This window comes from Pectinophora gossypiella, chromosome 9 (assembly GCF_024362695.1).
Source record: "Pectinophora gossypiella chromosome 9, ilPecGoss1.1, whole genome shotgun sequence".
Taxonomy (NCBI): Eukaryota; Metazoa; Arthropoda; class Insecta; order Lepidoptera; family Gelechiidae; genus Pectinophora; species Pectinophora gossypiella.
This window is the reverse complement of record NC_065412.1, coordinates 14,708,992-14,731,897: the sequence shown is the minus strand read 5'-3', so window position 1 is coordinate 14,731,897 and position 22,906 is coordinate 14,708,992. Positions and strand designations below refer to the sequence as shown.

Sequence of the window (22,906 nt, the reverse complement as noted above, 5' to 3'; positions counted from 1 at the left end):
ACTCATGGTCTGAATCATCCACCGTAGTATTCGTTACGATGTCACTAACACCCTGACATTATGTTATGTAACTGCATTATTTTTGACCCTGACGTCAGATTGATTGGTAGGTAGTTCTGGTGACGTGATCATCAATATTTTGGTCAGCGATGTTTTATAGCTCGCTATCCTATGGACAATGATTAAAATGTCGTTACGTACGACTTCGGACAATGTTAACGATTTATACAAATTATACATTTTATTGTTTTAAGGGGAATGCTCTCATCTTGGATATTTAAATAAAGGCACTATATCGGGAAACACCGTGAGGAAACCCACATTCCCGAGAAATGCATTTTTGGAGGTATGTGACCTAACCTTTATTGGGCTGGTTTTCCCTTCGCAGGTTGGAAGGTCAGACAGGCAGTCGCTTCTGTAAAAAACCGGACCTGTCAAATCTTCAGGTAAGGTAAGCGGACCCTGTGAAAAACGGGATAACGCTAGGGGGGGATGATGATTTAAATAAAGGCACAATTCGAATGCATTTGTTGTTTTAAGGTCAATACGCACAGACATGAAACAAAACTTCCCGCGCATGAAACATTCCCGGTACGACTTTTCTTTTTAACCGATTTCAAAAAAGAAGGAGGGTATCAATTTGACCCGTGCTTTGCTTCTGTTTTTTTTACGTGACGCGATTTGCACTTCCTTTATGTTGTCCTGACTTCTAACCCAGGAGCGGATCCAGCCTTCACCAAGTCGCAGACAACCTATCTCCGTAGAGAATTAAATTAAATTGCAGAGGCCACCCATGACCCAGAGGGGGGTCATCACCCCCATGACACCCTCCCCTGGATTCGCCCATGTAACCATGCCCATGTGTTGTGTGTTCTAACCTAACCTAAATAATAATAAAAAAAATTCGTTCGAATGAACAAACGCAAAATATGGAATGTTGTTCCAGCGAAAACGTCAATATCAAAAAGTTCGTTCTCTAACGAACCTTCGGCACTAGTACTTGATTGATTTTCCATCTAGCGTTGAAACTATTTGTAGACTTCTATCCGGCCAAGTAGTTAATGCCATTTGCGGCAAATCTACATTAAAACACGTCATAAAAAGTATAATTTGAATTAGGAACTGTACTAAATTCGAAGTAATTTAGAAGTTTAAAGTTGTTTTCTTTTTTAATATGATTTTGATTGGACAGAAATAAAGTTGGATACGAATTTTGCGGGGGCTATAAGAGACGGTTTTTATTAAACTGTGATTGTGTGTCGATAGGTCACTGTGGTTCTGTAGTACGTCGGCTTGCTTCTCAAATGGGGAGCGCCGGTTCGAACCCCCATACCGGACTTGCACCAATGAGTATGTCTTAAATGCAGTTTTCACACAGTTGAATAAGTCCGATATTTCATCACGGTTTTTTGTGGATTTTCATACAAATTCAATAGTAATTTCGTGTTTTGACGTTTACTAAAAAGTAACTGATTTGATTTCCCAGGGGATTTCGGTGGTGCGGAACAGAATCGAAAAAACGTTTTGAAGCTAATTTGAGCCATAAGGCAATGGTTGGCAGACCTAGGTCAATGTTCAGATTTTCATTGCGAGGGAACCACAGAGCTCCCGTGGCTTTACGGATGAAATTATTATGTATTACCTGTAGACGATGGGTTTGAAAGGGACTCGCGTGAGTGAAAACTACCCCTGCATAGGTCATGATCGGACTGTGTTACTGTGTAGCGTACGATCCTAAAGTAAATATTCCTAACTATACCCCTTAACACTAGTCTAGTCTTTATGCAAGACGCGAGCGATTTTATTTGAAAATTGTCTGGCGCTATACGTGCCTATCATGCTAAGAATATGCGCACATTAGTGCTAGTGCATAATTCATTTTGATAATCTCCAGGTACGATCGCGATAAGGTCTACCACACAGCAGGTCGCCTGATTTAAGAAGTGCTTACACAAGTAGATTATTATTGTGAATGGTCTGGGACGAGAGACGGATTGTAACCTTTTTAATATGATGGGGAACAAAAACCTAGGGAGTACTTCCATAGACCTAGAGTCATACAATTTGGCAAGAAGGGGCTTACAGCATCTTACTAATATTATAAAAATGTGAAAGTTTGTAAGTATGGATGTTTGTTACTCTTTGACGCAAAAAATACGGAATTGATTTTAATGAAACTTTACGATAAGTAATGTAGCTTATACATCAGAATAACACATAGGCTACAAAATTTATAAAGATAATGTATTGTGTGAATTGTCAAAAATATGACGATAAGTGTCAAGTAAGTAGGAAAATAATCTACAATCAATCAATAATCTACCATCTGCGAGCAATTCTGGCATGCGCTGACAAAACCGTTACACATAATATGTAATGTATGATAATATGATGGAAATGTTTATCTTAAATGGTCATACAAAAAAGCCAGGGCTATGATTAGGGCTGTGTATTGATTGATCTACGTTATATACGTTTTTTTTTAAATTATTAAATTTTGAGTCTATACCCTAAATTTAATCATTTAAAAAAAAATCGGAAATTCTTCCGCGAAAACCGAAATCCACGCGGACGAAGTTGCGGGCGGCCGTTAGTAAGTATGTAAAAAGATTCGAAAATCGTAATTTTTTGTTCCATCATAAAAAAAGGTCTTGACGGACAGACGGACTGGCAACAAAGTAATCCTATAAGGGTTCCGTTTTTCCTTTTGAGGTTCGGTACACTAAAATATATGATTTTTTCGATTACAAACTTATTTGCTGTTAGTTAACTAAATCGCGACTTATGCTGTCGATGTATGCTCAGTTACATGTACCTACTTATAGTATTTCAACCGCAAAAGTTTGCGAATGTTTCTGTGATTACAAACTTATTTAAAGGAGGACCGGCAAAATTACATGGACCTTGGCCTATGGACCAATAACGTTAAGCGATATGTTGTTGGAAAGGTTTTTTTATTTTCTACAACTTTTACTATGGCGGCAAGTCTCGAATCGCTGTGGGAAAAACGTTATGAGCAAATAAAATGAAACTTCATCTCAATATCTTTACAGCTTTTATTGATTATAATAAGTTGTTATAAAGGATTTTAAACGTGTTATTTATATATTCATAATTCAATTAGTGGGGGTGTAAGGGGCTCCAAACTAAATCGCGACCTATTTATCGAAATAAGTAGGTTGTATGGAGTATTGATAGTTTGTATGGAAAGAATATTCAACGGCAAAGTCAAAGTCTCGAAATCCTCGCTGCGCGGATCGGACTCGCATTTGTTTTTTTTCTGTATGACGTCATATAGAATTGAATAAATTGAAGTAAAATTTCAGTAAGTACACTGTATAATAAACCTAATACACAGTGTTTATAGATTACAGACTGCGATAGCTATTCCAATCGCTTGATCGCGGAATAGTTCGTGTGGAGAAATACGTAAAATAAAAGGTTGAAATAAAGTCTAAAATGTTGAAATGCCTGCCAACAACCGCAGATGCAATGATGCGGGTAGATCAATTTATTAAGTTCCAGTGCGCATTCGCCGCAGTGTATCCTACATACTACATAGCACCGATAATAAATAATTACTTCTTGTTTGACAAAACTGAAACGGAAAGATTTTGTCAGTAATTCGTTTCGAGTCATTTTATTTTTAAAACAATATCCATATACAGCGCACAACGTGCATTTTTTTTAACGACATGTCTTTGTTTTTTACTCTCAACTTCTACAGTAAGTAACTAATTAATAAGTATTATTTTAAAGGAGCAAATACTTAGCTGTACTTTGTTATGTTCATTAAGTTTCGTATTAATTTATAACTTCATACACGGAGTAAATTGATGGACTTCATTATGTCAAAACGACAATCATAGCGTGCCGGTATACAAAATGAATAAAAAAACTGTTATTTTTTAAAAAGCATTATAAAATGAATAATTTGCTATAAGTATATGCTTGCCAATCATGTACGTACTTTGCGTACACAGCACTTAAGTCTCTCTCTCTCTATTTAAGAGCTGTGCTCTTGTCGGTGGAGTAATCGCCATTCCTCTCTTCTTCCCGCCAAAACCTTGCAAATCCTTGGTACGCACTTAAGTACCTACCGCAAAACCGCAAAGAAGCTATGATTTACAAACTAAACTATACAATTAATAAATTATACTTACTTACACGTAATATACAGAATATTAACACAATTTATAAATGTGCATTTACTCCCTTATGACGACAACCAAAATGATTTAGCACTTTACTTTTGTAGCATCGAGGAGAATGGTTAAAATTATCGATATCCGGCAATTTGGCATTAACTTCGATGAACGTCGCGCACATCCTGGCTGTAAGCCTACGTTAATACGGTAACGGGCAGAAATCAGAAATAAGATTCATTTATTCAACGTAATTGTCATGGATAAACTTGTTGAAGGTCAATGTAACATTTTTGAATTTACGTCATTTCGCAGTGTTATGGCTGAGGCGAAGAAATAACAAGAAACTGCAACAGCAACACATCTTTTAAATCAATGAGGGTATTCATTACAAGTTATTTAATAACTAGAGGAACACATTTAGTACCAGATATTTTTATCATTTAGGTAATCATTAATCTTATAATAAGCTTTTTACATGAAGTAAGCTTCACATGAGCTTTCAACTTATTTTTCTGACAAATTCAAAATATTATAAATAATATAATAATAATAAAAAAGTTTATTTAAGTAAAACCTACAACACACATATACATTTACAACATTAACATAACCAAAAAAACATAAAATACATTAATATTTATCCGGTATTTTATTGTAAAAACGTATACATAGCCCTTAATCTAGAATTTTGAATAGGGCTTTAAATATACATATAGTGCTGAAGAGTATTTATTGTAAGTAGTCCTTTATGTTTAATTGATGTATATCGTCACGTCAGACAGATTTAGACGTGGCGTCAGCTTTGTAAACAATTGATTTCGGTATGGGATACCTAACATATAACAACCACCTATAGCAATATGAATACTACCATGGATGTTTTGATGCAACGCGACTTACGACAGAAACAACTTATAAGTAAGTATTTGAAAAGAGATCTAAGGCAGGCCTCATTCGATACCTAAGTAAGGGTATGTAAGTATGTGCCTCATACCAATATACTTACTTATGCTATACACCGCACACACACACACACACACACACTCTCACACACACACACACTCACACACACACACACACTCACTCACACACACACACACACACACACACACTCACTCACACACACACACACACACACACACACACACACACACACACACACACACACACACACACACATTCAAAGACACGCAGAATCTTTACGTTTACTTACATACCTCTTTTGTGTACCACTCAATTTTGATATTTGATATTTTTGTTTTGGCTTCACATTCCTATATATCTAAGGTTATAAACTAAAAGTTCCGTAAGAGGTTGGGAGCCTGGTGATCTGTCACCCAGGGTCACACCTAGTATGGACACCAGTCTCTCACAAAGGCACAATATTATGTATCATTACCCTAGATAGATAGATAGATAACATACTTTATTGAGCACAATGGACACAAAATACAGAGATAAGGACAGCATATACAGAAAAAGCACAACAGGCGGCCTTATTGCTCATGCAGCAATTTCTTCCAGGTAACCTTTGGGTACAGAAAAATTTTGTACAAGTATAATAATAGCGGGTTAAGATTACATAATTTATGTCACCTTTGTGAAGAGACAATATTTTTTTTACTATTTTTGAGTGGATGAGCGTTAGGCCCCCAGATGTATTGTAGATTTGCGTATGGTAGTTGCGTATAGTAGATTTGCCGCAAATAGCATTAACTACATGGCCGGATAATTGGGGAGCGCAGGGTGCTCACCAGGTTATTATTAAATTATTAAAACCTCCAGCAGCAATACAACAATCCCATCTAGTCGCCCCTAGCCCCGCCCACAGGTAGCGAGTCACACCATATAAAGCGTCGACATGCCATAAAACCCATTAACAATTAGTCTACTGGTCGTGATTTACGGCGGTAGGCCCCGCCTGTCCGCTGTGATGGATGTCAGTGGACACGCACGCAACGTGCATGCTGATGAGGCGAGGGTTAAGGCATAAGCGTATAACTATCATCATCATTTCCCTAGCGTTATGCCGTTTTTCACGACGTCCGTTTATCTAACCTGAAGTTTTGACAGGTCCGGTTTTTATAGAAGCGACTGCCTGTCTGACCTTCCAACCCGCGAAAGGAAAACCTTTTTTTCTCTAATCTCCAATTCTCCTCGAATGTAGTTTTCCTCACGATATTTTCCTGCACCGCTGAACAAATAATAATTTATGATCCAAACCGGGATTTTGTTTGTAATGCATTTTCAGACGCATGTGACCTAACCTGTATAGGCTGGTTTTCCCTTCGCGGGTTGGAAGGTCAGACAGGCAGTCGCTTCTGTTAAACTGATTTTTTACCTGTCAAATCTTCAGGTTAGGCCAGCGGACCCTGTGTCCACTGGCATCCGAATTCTTTTACGAGAAAAAAAATCAAGTTTTTTACTAAATCGCTATAGCATGTAACTTGTCCCATACACCACTGGCGCTACCGCGTTACATTTGAGATGTTAAACACATATCGACTACAAAATATACGACTTCATTTTCAAATGCGCCTACGATGAATTTATTGCTTTTAAGTTCAGTTCTGCTTAAATTATGGACTTATCTGCAAACCTAATGATATTAACAATGGCATAAAGTACTTTAAACTTTTAAATCGAATTCAAGAAAGGTACATTATTTGCATGAAGCCATAATTTAAGTTTTTGGCAAGTCATTTAGTAGATTGACGTAGTGGTTGATATTAGGTAGGTACTTATGTAACTTCCGATGGCCTTGAAATTATTTTTCGGCCAAGTAGTGAATGTAATATCCAGCAAATCTACAGTAAACCAAAACTAAAGTGAACAATAATTCAAATATACTCAGATGATAATTGACAGTTTAAAAAAACAGTCGATAGTCATAATCATAATGGTCTATATTAGTAAAGCAACTCTCACTTACCTACCTACAAGAAATTGGAATTGTTATTAGAATTTGCACTATTTTCTTCGCAATGGCGGATACAGACAACTCTTAAGAAGTGTCCTCTTTCACTTACAATAAGTCAACAAAAGAGATAGAGCTAGTTTCAGTCCTGTTAATATATCAGTAAACTGTTTTGATAAAATCATTACTACATATTTCCATTGCTAAGTCATCATCATCATCATCAGCCCATTAACGTCCCCACTGCTGGGGCACGGGCCTTCCCTATGGATGGATAGGGAGATCGGGCCTTAAACCATCACGCGGGCCCAGTGCGGATTAATGGTTATTAACGACTGCTAATGCAGCCGGGACCAACGGCTTAACCTGCCTTCCGAAGCACAGAGGAGCTCGAGATGATAACTTTTTTTTGGTCACCCATCCTATGACCGGCCTTTGCGAAAGTTGCTTAACTTCAACAATCGCAGACCGAGCGCGTTTACCGCTGCGCCACCGAGCTCCTCACTGCTAAGTCACTGAGTTATAATTAAAACACATAATACCTGGTTTTTACCATGGTAAAATCAGGGTTATGAGATTCCCCATTTCTACGCGGATTTTAACGCGGTTATAACCCGGTATTATTGATAATAACCGCGTAAACCTCAAACACTATAACTTATAACCTTTCTAATTAAATATACATGTGCTTTTGCCATAAGCTGTTTCTAAAAGTCTTCTATGCTTTCAGAAAGAACACAGTGACTTTGTTTTGAATACATTTTATTTCTAAAGTTAAATTTATTTAATTGTAAATATTAATATAACAATACGTCACAAAAACAAACTTAAAAACTAGTCATTAAATAACCCGCCCCTCACTGTTCCCGGAGCAAAGGTGCCCACAACACTAGCCGCATTATCATTGCATTGCATTTGCATTGTTTTGAATTAAATTTTGTTATGAAAACTTTTTTGTAATTATCGAGCCGTGTCGTGTGTAAATGTTTTTTTATTCGTTCTATTTCTAACACTAGATTAAGTTGTTTATTGATTGTTACTAACCTTTATGGAACATGTCCGAAATAAACTCTTTTGATTTATTAAAACAAAGTCGCTTTAGACACTCGGGATTCGAACCTTTAATCTTATATGTTGCATGTCACGGTTGGTCCCAAACGAGCCCGTATCACGACGATTTTGACCATAAATAGAATTAAATCTTGTTAATTCAACCTTTTAAAGCTTCCTGGCGAAGATTTGCATAGTACAAGTCGTACAGTCATGAGCAATATAATGTACCCACTTTAGGACTCTGTCGCACTAACATATTTGACATTTAGTGAGTCTTACAGTTCAATTCGTCAAAAAAGTTAATGTGACATGGTACCAAAGTGTATATTTAATGCTCGTGACCGTACGTAGCTACTGGTTGTCTAATAAAATGAATGATATATATGTATTTATAAGTACTTAAGTGTTGTATTATTGTGCGAAGAGAGGTGACTGTGAAACATTTTGCGAATACAAATTAGTTATCAATTTGGATATCTTATGTACAACTAAACGAGCTTTCTGGAGTATTAAATTGATCATACCTACTTATACAGTTACATAGCATCACGCCTGTATCCCCCAAGGGGTAGGCAGATGTGTCTATTTCACCCACTTCTTGTCTGCTATGTTTAAGCCTCCTATTGCCATTAACCGGACACAAATTCTGGAAACCACGTGATATGAATTTAATGAATTCTTATATATGATTCAAACGTGAATTCAAACTCGATTCTCATGAATGAAAGTCGAATTCAGTGGTTACTCAGTGGAATTTAGTAACGTGCCTTCCGAAGCACGGAGGAGCTCGAGATGAAAATATTTTTTGTGGTCACCCATCCTATGACCGGCCTTTGCGAAAGTTGCTTAACTTCAACAATTACTGACCGAGCGCGTTTACCGCTGCGCCATGCGCCACCGAGATCCTCGTTTGAAAGGATTACATTTTTTGAAATAATGAATCGAACCTAGTGTTATAAGGGAAATCGTCAGCCACGTCGGTATCGGGATCCTGATGTTCTGGTTGTCGCTAGCAGACTGGCCGACTCTATTGCTAGAGTATTCGGATTGTCAGGATCGTATATTACGTCATGCGGGCGCACCGCAACCAGTGCTGGGTGCACGTAGCAACACATAACGTAATTCAACAAAATGACGTTTAGGAAAAGATGAAATGACCTCTTCATTTTCCTACATAATTGAGACTCATTCCTGTTGGTTAGTTCCCACGTTGTATCTAAGAGGATAATTGCGAAACCAGTTCCTTATATAGCAATATAATGTAATAGGTACCTAATGCAACATAACGACAGCACTTCCTGTAATGACGTCGCATGACGAATCGTAGCGACCCGACTGGGAAGACATTGTGACGTTATGTGACGAATTAGAAGTATGTATGTATGGTAGGTTGTAGGTATATTCGTATCTTAGGTAATACGGTAAGCTCTGTACGGTAACAGAACCGCGCGCGGCTTTTCCCCGGCTAAACAGGTTGTGAGACGTTGCAGTATCCCTCAATCAGCGCTTATCGCTATCGACCCACTAGGATCGATTAACTGTTTCAAATATTTATTCCTCTCAGACGACGCCCTGAGCCAACTGGGCACCCTCACGCCTGTTGTCTTAAACGTTGTACCGGGTGAGAGCCTTCAGCGCTCCCCATTAGTCCGGCCAAGTAGTTAATGCCACCTGCGACAAATCTACAATAAGTCACGTCAAAAAAAAAACCGCTGCAGTAGTTTTATGTAAAAATTGATGATTCAAAGTGTAACTTACCTACAGAGTAAAGATATTTTTGAAATTGAAAATTTCAAGTCAAAGGTTTCGGTCAAAGGACGCAGCGAATGCTATCTACGTGGATAGACGTACGGCTATTGGTCAAAGCCCTCGATATAATTCGCGTCGCGCGCGACGCCGTCGCCGTACCGCGAGGGCAGGTATATTCTCCCGCTTATCAAATTTCGTATTTATTTATAACTATATTGAAGGATGGAATTTCTGTACTTTATTATGTCATAACCGCGAGTTTACAGAGAATTTGGTTTATTTTAAAAGGCGCAAAACATCGAATGCGAAACCAGATTTTATTACATAAATAGCCTATATAATTATACGACCCACTGCTGGGCATAAGCCTCCCCTCAATAGACCGGAGGGAGTATGGAGCATACTCCACTACGCTTTTCCACTGCGGGTTGATGGAGGCGTTCGGGCTAGTAACCCGGGACTAACGGCATAACGTGCCTTCCGAAGCCTTTTTCAGACAATCAAGTGAATCGGCCTGCAATGTTAAACAAGGACAAACTCACAAAGTGATTTTCGAGATTGTCCCTATCGGTAATCGAACTCGGACCCCCAGATCGTGAGCCCAATGCTCTACCACTAGACCATGGAGGGTGTTGGAGATTTTATTATTTCAAGTTTAAGGATGCTACGTAGTTTAATAAATATGTACCTAATGCGAAAACGTCACATAAATTGATATCACCCTGCCAATATTAATTGTAATAGGTAAGTTACAATTACAATGACTCAAAAACGTAATGACTTTGGATTTTCACGTTCATACCCGTATCTGTTTGAGCTTCAGACGTAACCGAAACTGACTTCCATTTAAAGTGACTATTAGTCATATTTAAAACTTTATATTGTACACGTTAATACAGGGTGTTAGTGACATCGTAACGAAAACTTTGAGGGATTTAGTCCATGATTCTGAGTTATCAAGTGGAAATTTTCGCCGCAAAAGCATGGAACTGAAAATTTATTTTAATTTAAAAAAAAGACAATATTTTTATGAATTATTCTACAAGAAACTCCACTTGATATCGACTCAGAATCATGGTCTGAATCTGAACTGAGGGGGCTCAGTATTAGTAACGATGGCACTAACACCCTGTATAGTTAATAAAGAAAAATAAATAGGTACAGAACTGGATTTATCTCTAAACATTTTTATGTTTTACTTACTTATTTTTTATTCTCTAAAAGAAACTTTAAGTTCTAGCACACCCCCCGAACTCTTCATACAAAACACCTCGTTTTACACAGACACTACACATTGACGTTATCGTACGCACGCTTCTGTGTGTATGACGTCAGACGCCCATACGATTGAAGATTAAAGTAAGACTGAATTGGAGGAATCGGATTCGTAAATTCACTTAGGGTTCTTACGGACGAACTGCAAGTTGTGAACGGCAGAGGCTACTTCAGCCGTCGGCACCTTTCGACGGCTGCCGTCGACGCGTCGGCGGCAGCAGCCAATGCGTCGACGATTGCCGCTGAGAGGCGGCAACGGTTGCCGTTGACAGGCTACAACTCTTGCAAACGAAACACGCCGCAACTGCAAACGTCGCCACCTGTCGGTGGCAGCCGTCGACAGGTGGCGACGGCTGAAGTAGCCTCTGCCGTTCACAACTTGCAGTTCGTCTGTAAGAACCCTTACAAGAAAACACGAAACACGCCAAAACACGAAATTACTACTGAATTATTATGAAAAAGCACACTATGACGTCATAACAAAACGTGATAAAATATCGGACTTATTATTACGTTTTTCTTGATTAAAATTCATAAATTAAGTTAAATAGAAAAAAGAAAACGTTTCTCGTTAGTTTTCGATCTGTCTTTATTTAGTAATTTCATAATTTATCTTGAACCTAGTACACGACCCAATTGTAAGCAATACCACAGCATGGGCCTATGTTAAATATAAATATTGTAAAAAAATATGGTAATACCGTTAGTATTATATGATCTGTGGTAATACTCACAAAATAGGCACTAAATATATTCTAACGAGTGCCAGATTAGTCGCGAAGGTTAGACGCAGATTTCAGTGAATACTTAGCAATCTTTTTTTAAGTATTTTCAATAAGTAAGGCAAGGTGAGAAGGTCATACAAATGCAGTTATTGTTACTTGTCTTGTCTTAGCCGGCCACAGCCTGTGTGTCTAAACATTATAGGTAATCTTGCAGTCGTCAAGGCTAGAGTGGAAAGCCAAATCCTAGGTAACCGTGTCCTATTGTGAGCACATCGTCACAAAGGAGTATTTTTTTTTTGACGTGACTTATTGTAGATTTGCCGCAGATGGCATTAACTACTTGGCCGGACAAATGGGGAGCGGTGAAGGCTCTCACCCGGTAAAACGTTTAAGACAACAGGCCTGAGGGTGCCCAGTTGGACGCAGACCTCGGCTCAGGGCGTCGTCTGAGAGGAAAAATATTTGAAAGAATTAATCGACCCTAGTGGGTTGATAGCGATAAGCGCTGAATGAGGGAAATCGTCGACCACGCCGGCGGGGTCGGTATCGGGGTCCTGAAGTGTTTGGTGTCGCGAGCTGATTGGCTGCCTCTATGGCTAGAGTAATAGGGTCGTCGGGATCGTATATTACGTCTTTCGGACGCCGATACTTTTCAAAGGAGTTAGCGGATAGTCTTCTCTCGTATGGGTTATAAGATCAATGACTGAATCCCCAAAGGCCCCTGAAATGTATTACGAATGGAACAACGGCCTCCGTGGTCCAGTGGTTGAGCGTTGGGCTCACGATCCGCAGGTCCAGGGGCAGGTTCGAATCCCGGTGGGCACATCACAAAAATCACTTTGTGATCCCTAGTTTGGATAAGACATTACAGGCTAATAATCTGAATGTCGGAAAGTAAGACGATCCGTGCTTCGGAAGGCACGTTAAGCCGTTGGTCCTGGTTACTACTTACTGATGTAAGTACGTAGTCGTTACATGAGCCATGTCTGGAGCCTTTGGCGGATCAGTAATAACCCTGACACCAGGGTTGATGAGGTTGGTAATTCACCTCACAAACCACACGATAGAAGAAGAACGTTTGGAACAATTCTCCGCTCCGCATCAATTCGCCGATCCAGATGTAGATAAGGTACAATAAAAGAACAAAAGTTCAGTCACTGAGCCCAGGGATTTATTTGGTTTTCTGGAATTCGAAGCTGAAATATGTTTTTCTATTTGTGGAAACCTATAATTGTCTCTTCTATATCCTATATATTTTTATATGTACTATAATGTTTAAAGTAGCTGTTGGTTTTCTGAAATGAAATGAAATTTATTGTAGTAAATGTGGTCATACATAGTGATGGAAGTAAATATTATGGTTCAGCACATTCAGTCATATTCTGACATACAATAGGTAATTATTATATTATTAACCTAATCTTACTCTAAATTAACTAGTCATATTTACATCAACATAACATTCTTAGGGTGCAATAACTCGTTCAAAGAATAAAAGACCTTCTCTCTTAGCCACAGCTTTAGCTTTATACGGAAATGTTTTAAAGGAAAAGTAAATAAGTAAATGGGCTATTTTCTCATACTTGTATGGCGTGCGTGCCGCGCCTCCGTCGCTCATCAGAAAAAGAAAGAAAGAAACATATATATATATCTCTTTATATACATATTATATAAAGGTATTACATATCAAAACCTCTTTCTTCTATTCCGTTGCTCTCTTAATCCAGCTCAGTTCTTTTGTTACCTTGTTTGAAAACCTAAAATTGTTATAGTGTTACTATCAAGCTATTATTGATACTGATTAGTGTTTCATGTGCATTATGTGGAGCAAATCTACACGCGGTGTAATAATCGCATGACCGGAACAAACTTTAAACGGTCTAAGAAAAGATTTCCGTACTCTAAAACGTGTAGTCATTCCTTTATACAGGCGTGATGCTAGTTTATGTTACATTGATGTGAATTTTCACACATTAGTCTTGGGCTCATTAAGAAAATTAAATTACAATGTAATAAGTAACAGTGCGTTCGGCAAGCAATAAGTGGGTAGATATCTTAATTCGCGTGGAGTGAACGGATAACTAAGTAAAATATCAAACCAATTTCTAATTACTTACGTCTCTAAAATAAAAACATAAACAGGCTATATACGTCCCGCTAATGAATAAATATACTTACATATAAGAGGAAGTCTGAAAGTAGCGCCGGTTAGTGAGAAATAGAGGAGCAACAGGTTAGCATGGTATGGGCGTGTAATGAGGAGGGATGAATGGCATATAACGAGAAAAGTTATTTTTTATTTTTTTATTTTATTTATTAAAGGTCACCAACAGAGTTAACAACAAGTCTCTTACAGTAAAGATCTTCATAAAATGACATAGTAATTGTTACCCTAATTATAGGTGACAACGGCATGCAATGGACTTACAGCAAAGATCATCATCGTCATCAGCCGTACGACGCCCACTGCTGGGCATAGGCCTCCCCCAAGGATCTCCACGACGATCGGTCCTGCGCTGCCCGCATCCAGCGACTTCCCGCGACCTTCACCAGATCGTCGGTCCACCTTGTAGCGGGCCTACCCACTGAGTGTCGTCCGACACGTGGTCGTCATTCTAGAACCTTTCCGCCCCAGCTGCCATCGGTTCTCCTCGCTATGTGTCCTGCCCACTGCCACTTCAGCTTTGCAATTCTCAAATTAAGAAATACCGAGCATAGCTCTCTCCATTGCCCGCTGAGCGACACCGAGCCTCCTCACGAGACCCATATTAAGCCCTCCTCTCAATCAACCGGAGGGGATATTTTCTCCACCACTCTGCTCCACTGCGGGTTGGTGGGTCTCTATCTAAAATATCACGGTACACCTACTTACATAGTAAACTAAAAAAAATACTAGTTTAGTTTTTAGTTTATGTATAAAATGCGTGAAACTTAAACCAACTAATTTATTTGCCTCCCGGCAAAAATTGCCTCCACTCCAAGCCTTTTTAAAAAGGTTACGTCGATACACCCATAGATAGAAAGTGTGGACTCTAGTCTATGGATGCTCCCGCTAAAAGCCGGTCCTTGGACGTCCGCGTTGCTCACTAACTATGGCTAAAACTGATATGTTATGTTAGTGGGCTCAATTTCCACATTTAGATGTTTATTATGCTTGTTATTGTTGACTAAGCGGACCTAACCTTTCCGAGGCTCAGGTCCGCTTAGGGTCTTCATTTCGCGGATCGATCCCATTTTTATGAGTTATCCGATAGAGTAAGACTCTTAGTGGTCTTCGATAGAGCTAAGGTCGGTAACGGTATACTACTATGTCTCTACCGCAGGCATCGACACGGAATAAAACCTCAATAGAGGACGTAGTGCATTAGGTACTCATTGATAGAGGCGTTGGAAAAAATGTAACGTTGCTACGCCGTAAACATAAAGACAAATACAGACGCCGCTGAAACTACGTAATATGAGGAACTCAAGTTTAAAATTTTCGCGATTCGAATTTCGAAAACTTTTTAAATGTTCCTCCGAACTTCAAACGCATCTTCGAAAGTAATGAAATCAACTAAACCCTACCTCACTCTACCCTTGCTTTTTAAACCTGCGTTTAGCTATTGCATCAGAAATAATAACACTCTCATGAAGTGACGTGATTTGTTACAATTGAATGATACAATTAAGACATAACAATCATTATTTTGATTCTAATCAATGGTGTTTTTGATAATCGTATATTTATATAATCATTAAATGTCATCATCTTTTGTTTGATACCGGCCCATTGGGCGGCCCATTGACTTAACCCGTTGCATGACCAGGGTGGCATTTTGGGCCCATTATGTGTATAAAATTATTTTACTAACGAAATTTATCTGATTAATATAATAAAGTAAGGTTAACGAATACCAGCGCGGTACAATCTTGTGTTCTAGGTTAAAAGAAACAAATCGCAAAAAACGAATACACGTACCAAAACGAATACCCGAGTTCAAAACAAACTATTTACACTGCAGTAGCGCAACAGACTCTGCGAAACATTTTGTATGGAATATACGCGTATAACATTTTCATTTCAGACGAGGTTAGGTTTAAAGAGCATCACATGAAACGATAAGTTTACGGGAACCGCTACCTTAACTGTAAGTATTTAGCGATTATCCAATATATAAACGATTTACCTAGTAGTGGTGGGGTGGGTAGTAAGTATAAACTTTAGATTTTTAAGGCTATCGGTGTTTTTCCCCGGAATAAAGACTTTTTATGAAACTTTTTTTATGTGAGAGTTGTGAGGTGAAAGACCAACCCCAGCAACTCTGGTGTCATTGAAGTCAAATGTACAGCAAAAATGGTCTTATTTATTAATACCCAGAAAAATAGTGTTTATTTTACTTAGCGGCGTACACATTTAAATTAAATGAGCAAATATTGAAAATTAATGCGAGTAAATCAATAAATTGTCCTTTACGCGTCTATAAACGTCGGTAGTAACGAATTGAAGTAGCCGCAAGAGTTTCGTAGCAGGCGTTTCAGGCCACAGGGAAAATCCGTACGGCTCGCGTAGCATGACATGACGTCGCGAGCGGGTTAACGCATGGTGACGCGTACTGGCCATTGAAAACGCAGCGCCCAAGATTCGCAACATTAGTATTTAAACAGCCTCTGTGCAGTGAAGAATCAAGCAGCTAGCTCATTCAATCTAGTGTTGTGAACAAAAAAGAAAAAATGAATACATTCATCCTCTTCTTTTCTGTCACCTTCATGGCGGTAAACGGTAAGTGTTAATTAAGGGCTTTTAAAAAAATAAATAAACATTAATATTAAATAAAAATATTTTAAAATTAACTTTTTTATATCAAATTCGAATAGTTCATACGTCCTATTCTATTCAAATTTAAAAATAGATACAGTTAATTTAATTTAGAAGATAATTTTATCTTAATCTAAATTATAACCAAATCAATTAATAATTTTGCAACTGTATTTCGTGTTTCTACTTCATATTTTGACTCCAGTTTTCTTCATTTAGTACCTAATCTAAAGTGTTTGTAATTATGACATAATATTTTATATTGTTCAGTGTTAAAAAGTTTATTACAGGCAAACTTTAACCATTAAAAACGATTAAATGGTCAAATTTAGGAAATCGCTAAATCCATTTATTGTCTAGAGTGAGAAATGCAACCTTAGTACTCCATTGATAGTGCAGAAAATCCCTTCAAGAATTTGGCCATTGATTTATTAGTGTTCTTTTCAAGGATGTTTGAAATTCGATCGCTTTGTTTACGCTCAATCGTTATTCTCATGCACTCAGAGCTAATCATTCCATTTTCAAATCATGTGGGAACATTCATAAGTGTAAACAATGAGTCGCGTTGAAAAAGTTCGTATATCTGAGTATACGCCATACCAGGGGGTTAACTTGTATAGAACACTTAGATGTGACGTCATCAATTAACATGGTCAAAAGAGTCGTACACATTATTATCTAATTCCTAATTAAAATTCGTATATAAGGCAAAAAGTTTTTTGTTTATTTTGGACTGACTTCTATTTCTAGATTAGCATTAAATAATTTATCGTTGAGCCAGTCATCTACCCCAATCTTATTAGTTTAGGTGGAGACATGTGAAACTCGCGGTATGTATTCGACGACAACAAACGGTGGATCGCGCAAACATCCGACAAAACACGCGGCCGTTTTTAAAACGCAAAATACTTTTCTTAATTCAACGGCACTGGCCGAAATTCCAACGTTCGCGAATAAAAAATAAAACGTCACTTTTAACGCGCGCTGAAGAAAAATGTCGCGGTAATGGCGGGAAAATGATGTCCTGCGACCGAATAGTCACTTGGTAAAGAAATATTCGAAGCTTTGTTATTACAACTTATAAATAGCACAGAAGAACAAATCGACTGCCTTATTGTTTTGTAGCAATTCCTTACCGGCAACCAGCAACAGGAAACTATCACACAATCAATGTATTTAAGTATATAAAATCTGGATCATCGTTCACTACTCGAATTGAAAATAAATACAGGAAACAAATTAGTCGATTACCTTTTGTTAATAACATCCGATTGTGTGAATTTCTTGAATTTTAACAGTCATTTCAGAATCGATATTTACTATTTACTTACTCGTACGAATTAAATTCCAGCCGGTTGCCATGGAATAGTCCCGGCATATTTATTCAATGAATTACAAACCTCAATGCCGATGCATTAGTGTATTTGAATTTCACGAAACGTGCACAGATTATTGCAAATCGACCTCTCCTTTAAAATCGCGCTAAAAGGTTATCTAAATAGGTATAACTGGCACAGTTTTCATTTCATTCCATAATCGAGCGTTGTATTTAATAATGTCAAGTTTTAAGAAATATAAACACAAGGATCAAAACTTCTGTAAATAAACCACGCCTGTGTCCCTTTTGGAGTGGGCAGACTCACAATTCTAGTTTATAGATGCCACATTACCTACAGCAATTTATCTAAACAAGCCATATTCAAATGTTACATTTGCGCATATAAAAGTGCGCAGTGCCAATAAATGTCAAATAGCAATGGCTTTTGCGGGGTCTAACCCCCTCATAGTGCCAATCCGAGTCCGAGAATGACGGATAGTAGAAAATTACTATGATATATCGGATGTAATGTGTAAGCTACATACAAATAGTTCTAAGGTCACATCGGATCCATCATTTGATGGATAACTGGGATAAGAATCGGAGTAATGTGAAAACGCCCTTATTCTAAGGTGGATTTGACGACCCAAATAGGGACAGGTGATCATCTCATACACCAAATACGTAATCCGTTGTAAGGAACATCTGTCTCATTTCAGAATGACACGCATAAAATGCGAGTTTTTGCCAATTCTGTACAAGATGCATAAGTAATAGGTATATCTATTTCCCGACTCGACTTGTTTTTGTTATAGTTCGTTACATTTGACAGCTAATTTAATAAATTGAAACCCAAAATTTGCATAACTGCTTAGCAAAAATGTTCATAATAACATTATTAATTCAAATCAGCTTCATTAATTCCTAAACAAACTTAAAAGAATACTAATCTATTTTGTACTGTGATTGCAATTGTCAAAAAAACTAGTTCATATTCGAGTCTTGCATTCGCAGGTTACGACATTCCTAGTAGTAAAAACTACTTATTCACAAAAACTAGTACTTAAACAATAGTATTTAAATTCAAAACTTAAACTCGAAATTCGAATCTCATATTCGAATCGATATTCAAAAAGTCGACTATAATAATTTCTATCCTCTACCAAGCCGCAGTGGAGAAGCGAGGTAGAGTATGTTGATAGAGGGGAGGCCTGTATCCAGCGACAGGTTAAAATTATTTCTATAGCAGTCAGTATTTCACATTCTACTAAGACTTCATAAATCTATTAACAAGCAATTTGCAATTATCGTAAGTTATAGTTAGACGACATACGGAATCAAAAATGAGTTTTGACAGAGCTTTGGAGCCGACTGGGGTCTATGCCTTTGCCTAATTGAAAAATTTCAAGGCTTGGCACGTAGCTTGTTTGTGTTGGGAACATGAATAAAATATTACTCCCTCACTAAGATTTATAGGGTTATAATTATAGGTAAATGACCACATTTTAGTGCTGTCCTCAAAGTTTTAAGCTCGCAACATATAAAGGCGACATCGAAAGCGTATAAAACCGCGTTTTTTTATGACATTATAATTTGTATGCACGCGTTCACAAGTAAAACATACCCTCGCGGTACCGCGCTTGTGTACATCGGGCTCTAGGCGAGATTCTTTCGATTCAAAGGGACAAAAGAAAGCCGAAACAATAGAAGGTTTATAAAAATATCCCTCGAATGTTTATGATTTGTTAATCAATCGACAAAAGTAATTGTTGCTGTCACATTGTTAAACAAATGACACTCGCCTGAATGAGATAATCGTATCATTATGCGGCGACAAACAGCGCATCTTCCGTTTCCACTGTTTACATAACAAACTTAGAAAAAACAATATACCGAATCAAATCGGTATCCAGCGGGTATAACAGACTAATGAGTTGAGAACAGAATACCTACTTACCACAAAAGTATAGCCACCGTTTTTTACAAAGAAAAGGTACCTACTAAGTAAATATGGCACCACGTACGTAAATGATGAAAACCGTCAAGGAACGAATGTCGTGGGAAATCACTCTAGGAGAGATAATTTGACAGGATTTATAATAGATATAAGCAAGGCACATCTGTTTAATTAAGGATTTATCGCACTTAATTACATAAATGTATAAACAGTCTTATACGTCCCACTGCTGGGCCTACCCTCGATCTACCGGAGGCGGTATGGAGCATACTCCACCACGCTGCTCCAGTGCGGGTTGATGGAGGCATTTGGGGTAGTGCCTTCTGAAGCGCATCTTACTTTTTCTGATAACCAGGTGATTCAACTTGCAATGTCCTAGCCAAACAAAGGACAGCCGCACAAAGTGATTTTCGTCAGTGTCTCTAACCCGTATCTCCTGATCGTGAGCCCAAAGTTTACATACCTAATTACTACTTTTATTTTCTCTGCAGTGGTGACCGTCGTCCAAGGATGGGGTTACCGAGCCTCTGACCAGCGTCGATGGGCCGTGCTCCACCCAGCGTGCGGCGGCCGCCAACAGTCTCCGATCGCCATCGCCGCCCGCCAAGCCATTCCCATCTCCATCCCCGCCATGGAACTCATCGGCTACCAAAACCCCTTACCTGGCCCTCTCACTATAACCAACAACGGCCACTCCGTAGCCCTAACCATTCCTAAATACAGCTCCGAAGAAGAAAAGAAGGGATTCCGTCTGCCTTACATCTTCGGGGGACCCTTGGACAATGAATACGAAATCGAAGGCCTGCATTTCCATTGGGGTGACAAGAACAACCGCGGTTCTGAGCACACTCTCAACGATATGAGACTGCCTCTTGAGATGCACATCATCCACAGGAACAAGAAATACAGGAACCTTGCCGAAGCCCTCCAACATCCCGATGGACTCTGCGTGCTTGCTTTCTTCTACCAGGTAAGCTAAAAGTCCCAAATACTAACGAAATCTTCCAATCAATAATATACCTAACCCTGATGGGTTGATGAGGTTGGTAAACCACCTCATAACCCACACGATAGGGACGAAATCGCCCTAGCGTTTATCCAGACTATATACCGGGGTCCACTTGCCTAACCTTAAGGAGTTGATAATTCTGAAGTACATAAGCGACTGCTAATCCGACATTCCAATGTCCAAACTTATAAAATAAACAATTTAACGCTTTGCGAACCGCGAAATTATCTTACTTTTTAGTCAATTAGATGATTCCTAACTAAACATGGGGAAGTCTCACAAAATGATTCTAGACAACGCCTCCACCGGGAATCGAACCCGAACCTCCTTATGGTGAACCAAACGCTCCACTTGACGGCGGCTGTTAAAATACCTAACACAACTCGTAAACAAACGAAATTCAAAAAATTCTCTAGACCTGTTTAGTAAACAAGCGCTTTCGAATTTGTTTTGCTATAAACAGAATGTTTACCATTCATGCCTCGTTTATTGATATCTACTATTTTTCTGTAAAGAAAAGAAAATCGATAATTTTGACACGAATCCGCAGCAAATTCTCGAATTTTTAGGTTCTTTTGACTTTGAGCGTTTTCCCTAAACACATGAGTCACGCTAGGGCCCTTTGGCAGCTCAATAATAACCCTGACACCAGGATTGATGAGATCGCTCATTGGTCTCACAATCCACACCACAGACGTGCTATAAAACAAACAATCTAATACTTATTTTTTGTCCTTCAGGTTGTAGAATTCGACGCCAAGCTGCTTACTCCGATCGTGAAGAACCTTTCCGCCATTGAGAACTACAACACCAGCATGCAGCTGCCTCATACCTTCTCTCTGTCCTCCATCCTCTCCGGTCTTGACACTGAGCGTTTCTACACCTACAAGGGTTCCCTCACCACCCCCCCTTGCGCTGAAGCCGTCACATGGGTCGTGTTCTCCGACTACCTCCCCATCTCTGTCTTCCAGGTAAGCTTGCTTACAAAACTACGGCATACCTTCAGTAATGTAGTAAAACCCACTTTAGAACCTTATAGTATTAACATAATTGACATATAATAAGACTTACAGTTCAATTTATCATAAAAGTTAAATGTGATATGGTACTATAGGGCATAAATTATAATGAGACAGAAGACATATTCCTCGGATGGATATGATGAACAGTATGGAGACAGATGATCAACCCATCGCCGAAATAATGTCCCATCATGTTAGAAAGGGCACAATCCCTCCATCGACATGGCCGGGAAGATAATAGATGCAAATTGCCAACAATTGCTGAAATCCTCTTCTACCTAAAACTTACAGCATTTTATGACGCAACCTCTTTCTTAATACCTACACCCGCGGGTCAGCTTGAGAGCACTATCTACTATGTAAATAATAAAATATGTGGCTTTTCAAAACGATGCGCAGATAACTTCATACTCTATCCTCAGCAGCGCTAGAACACTGCTTTGATCACACCCAATTTAAATTACGAATACCAATTTGTCGAAAAACAAAAGCAATTCGATTGCATAGTTCCGAAATAAATGTGTACTTATATGTATCCGCAGATGGACAACTTCCGTGGCCTGCTCTCCAACCTGAACCTGCCGCTTGTGGACAACTTCAGACAGCTCCAGCCGCTCTTCGGCCGACGTGTGTTCGTCAGAATCACCTCTAAGAACCCCAAGTTCAAGAAGACCAAGCTCCACTACTCCAAGTGGGACTGGGTTGGCCACAAGAAGGCCGAAAATGACGTTGCTGAGTTTGACGAATAAACGGCGAATAAGCAACTAAGCACCAAATAACTAACTCTCACTGCAAATACGGGTATTTATCACTTTTATAAAGTTTAAGCAGAAACCAAATGCTGATCTTATTAGTCGATGTAAGTCTGTGTATAATATTGTATATTTTATGTGAATAGTATTATTAATATGTAAGTTTTTTAATGATTAAAAATA

General features: G+C 38.6%; 2 protein-coding genes across 2 annotated transcripts in view; both read left to right on the top strand.

Moving 5' to 3' along the window:
- Positions 1-22,906, top strand: part of LOC126369663 (abl interactor 2) — a 317,799-nt gene that overhangs the window by 82,285 nt on the left and 212,608 nt on the right. The window lies entirely within an intron of this gene.
- Positions 16,509-22,848, top strand: LOC126369694 (carbonic anhydrase 7-like). Its single transcript, XM_050014258.1, has 4 exons — positions 16,509-16,629; positions 20,432-20,910; positions 21,690-21,920; positions 22,514-22,848. Exons 1-4 carry the CDS (start codon positions 16,581-16,583, stop codon positions 22,718-22,720), a joined length of 966 nt encoding a protein of 321 aa, XP_049870215.1. The 5' UTR covers positions 16,509-16,580; the 3' UTR covers positions 22,721-22,848.

Coding starts and splice junctions, on each gene's coding strand:
- LOC126369694 (XM_050014258.1), top strand. CDS start 16,581: ATGAATACATTCATCCTCTTCTTTTCTGTCACCTTCATGGCGGTAAAC. Junction 16,630..20,431: donor CACCTTCATGGCGGTAAACG/GTAAGTGTTAAT, acceptor TTTTCTCTGCAG/TGGTGACCGTCGTCCAAGGA. Junction 21,921..22,513: donor TCCCCATCTCTGTCTTCCAG/GTAAGCTTGCTT, acceptor ATGTATCCGCAG/ATGGACAACTTCCGTGGCCT.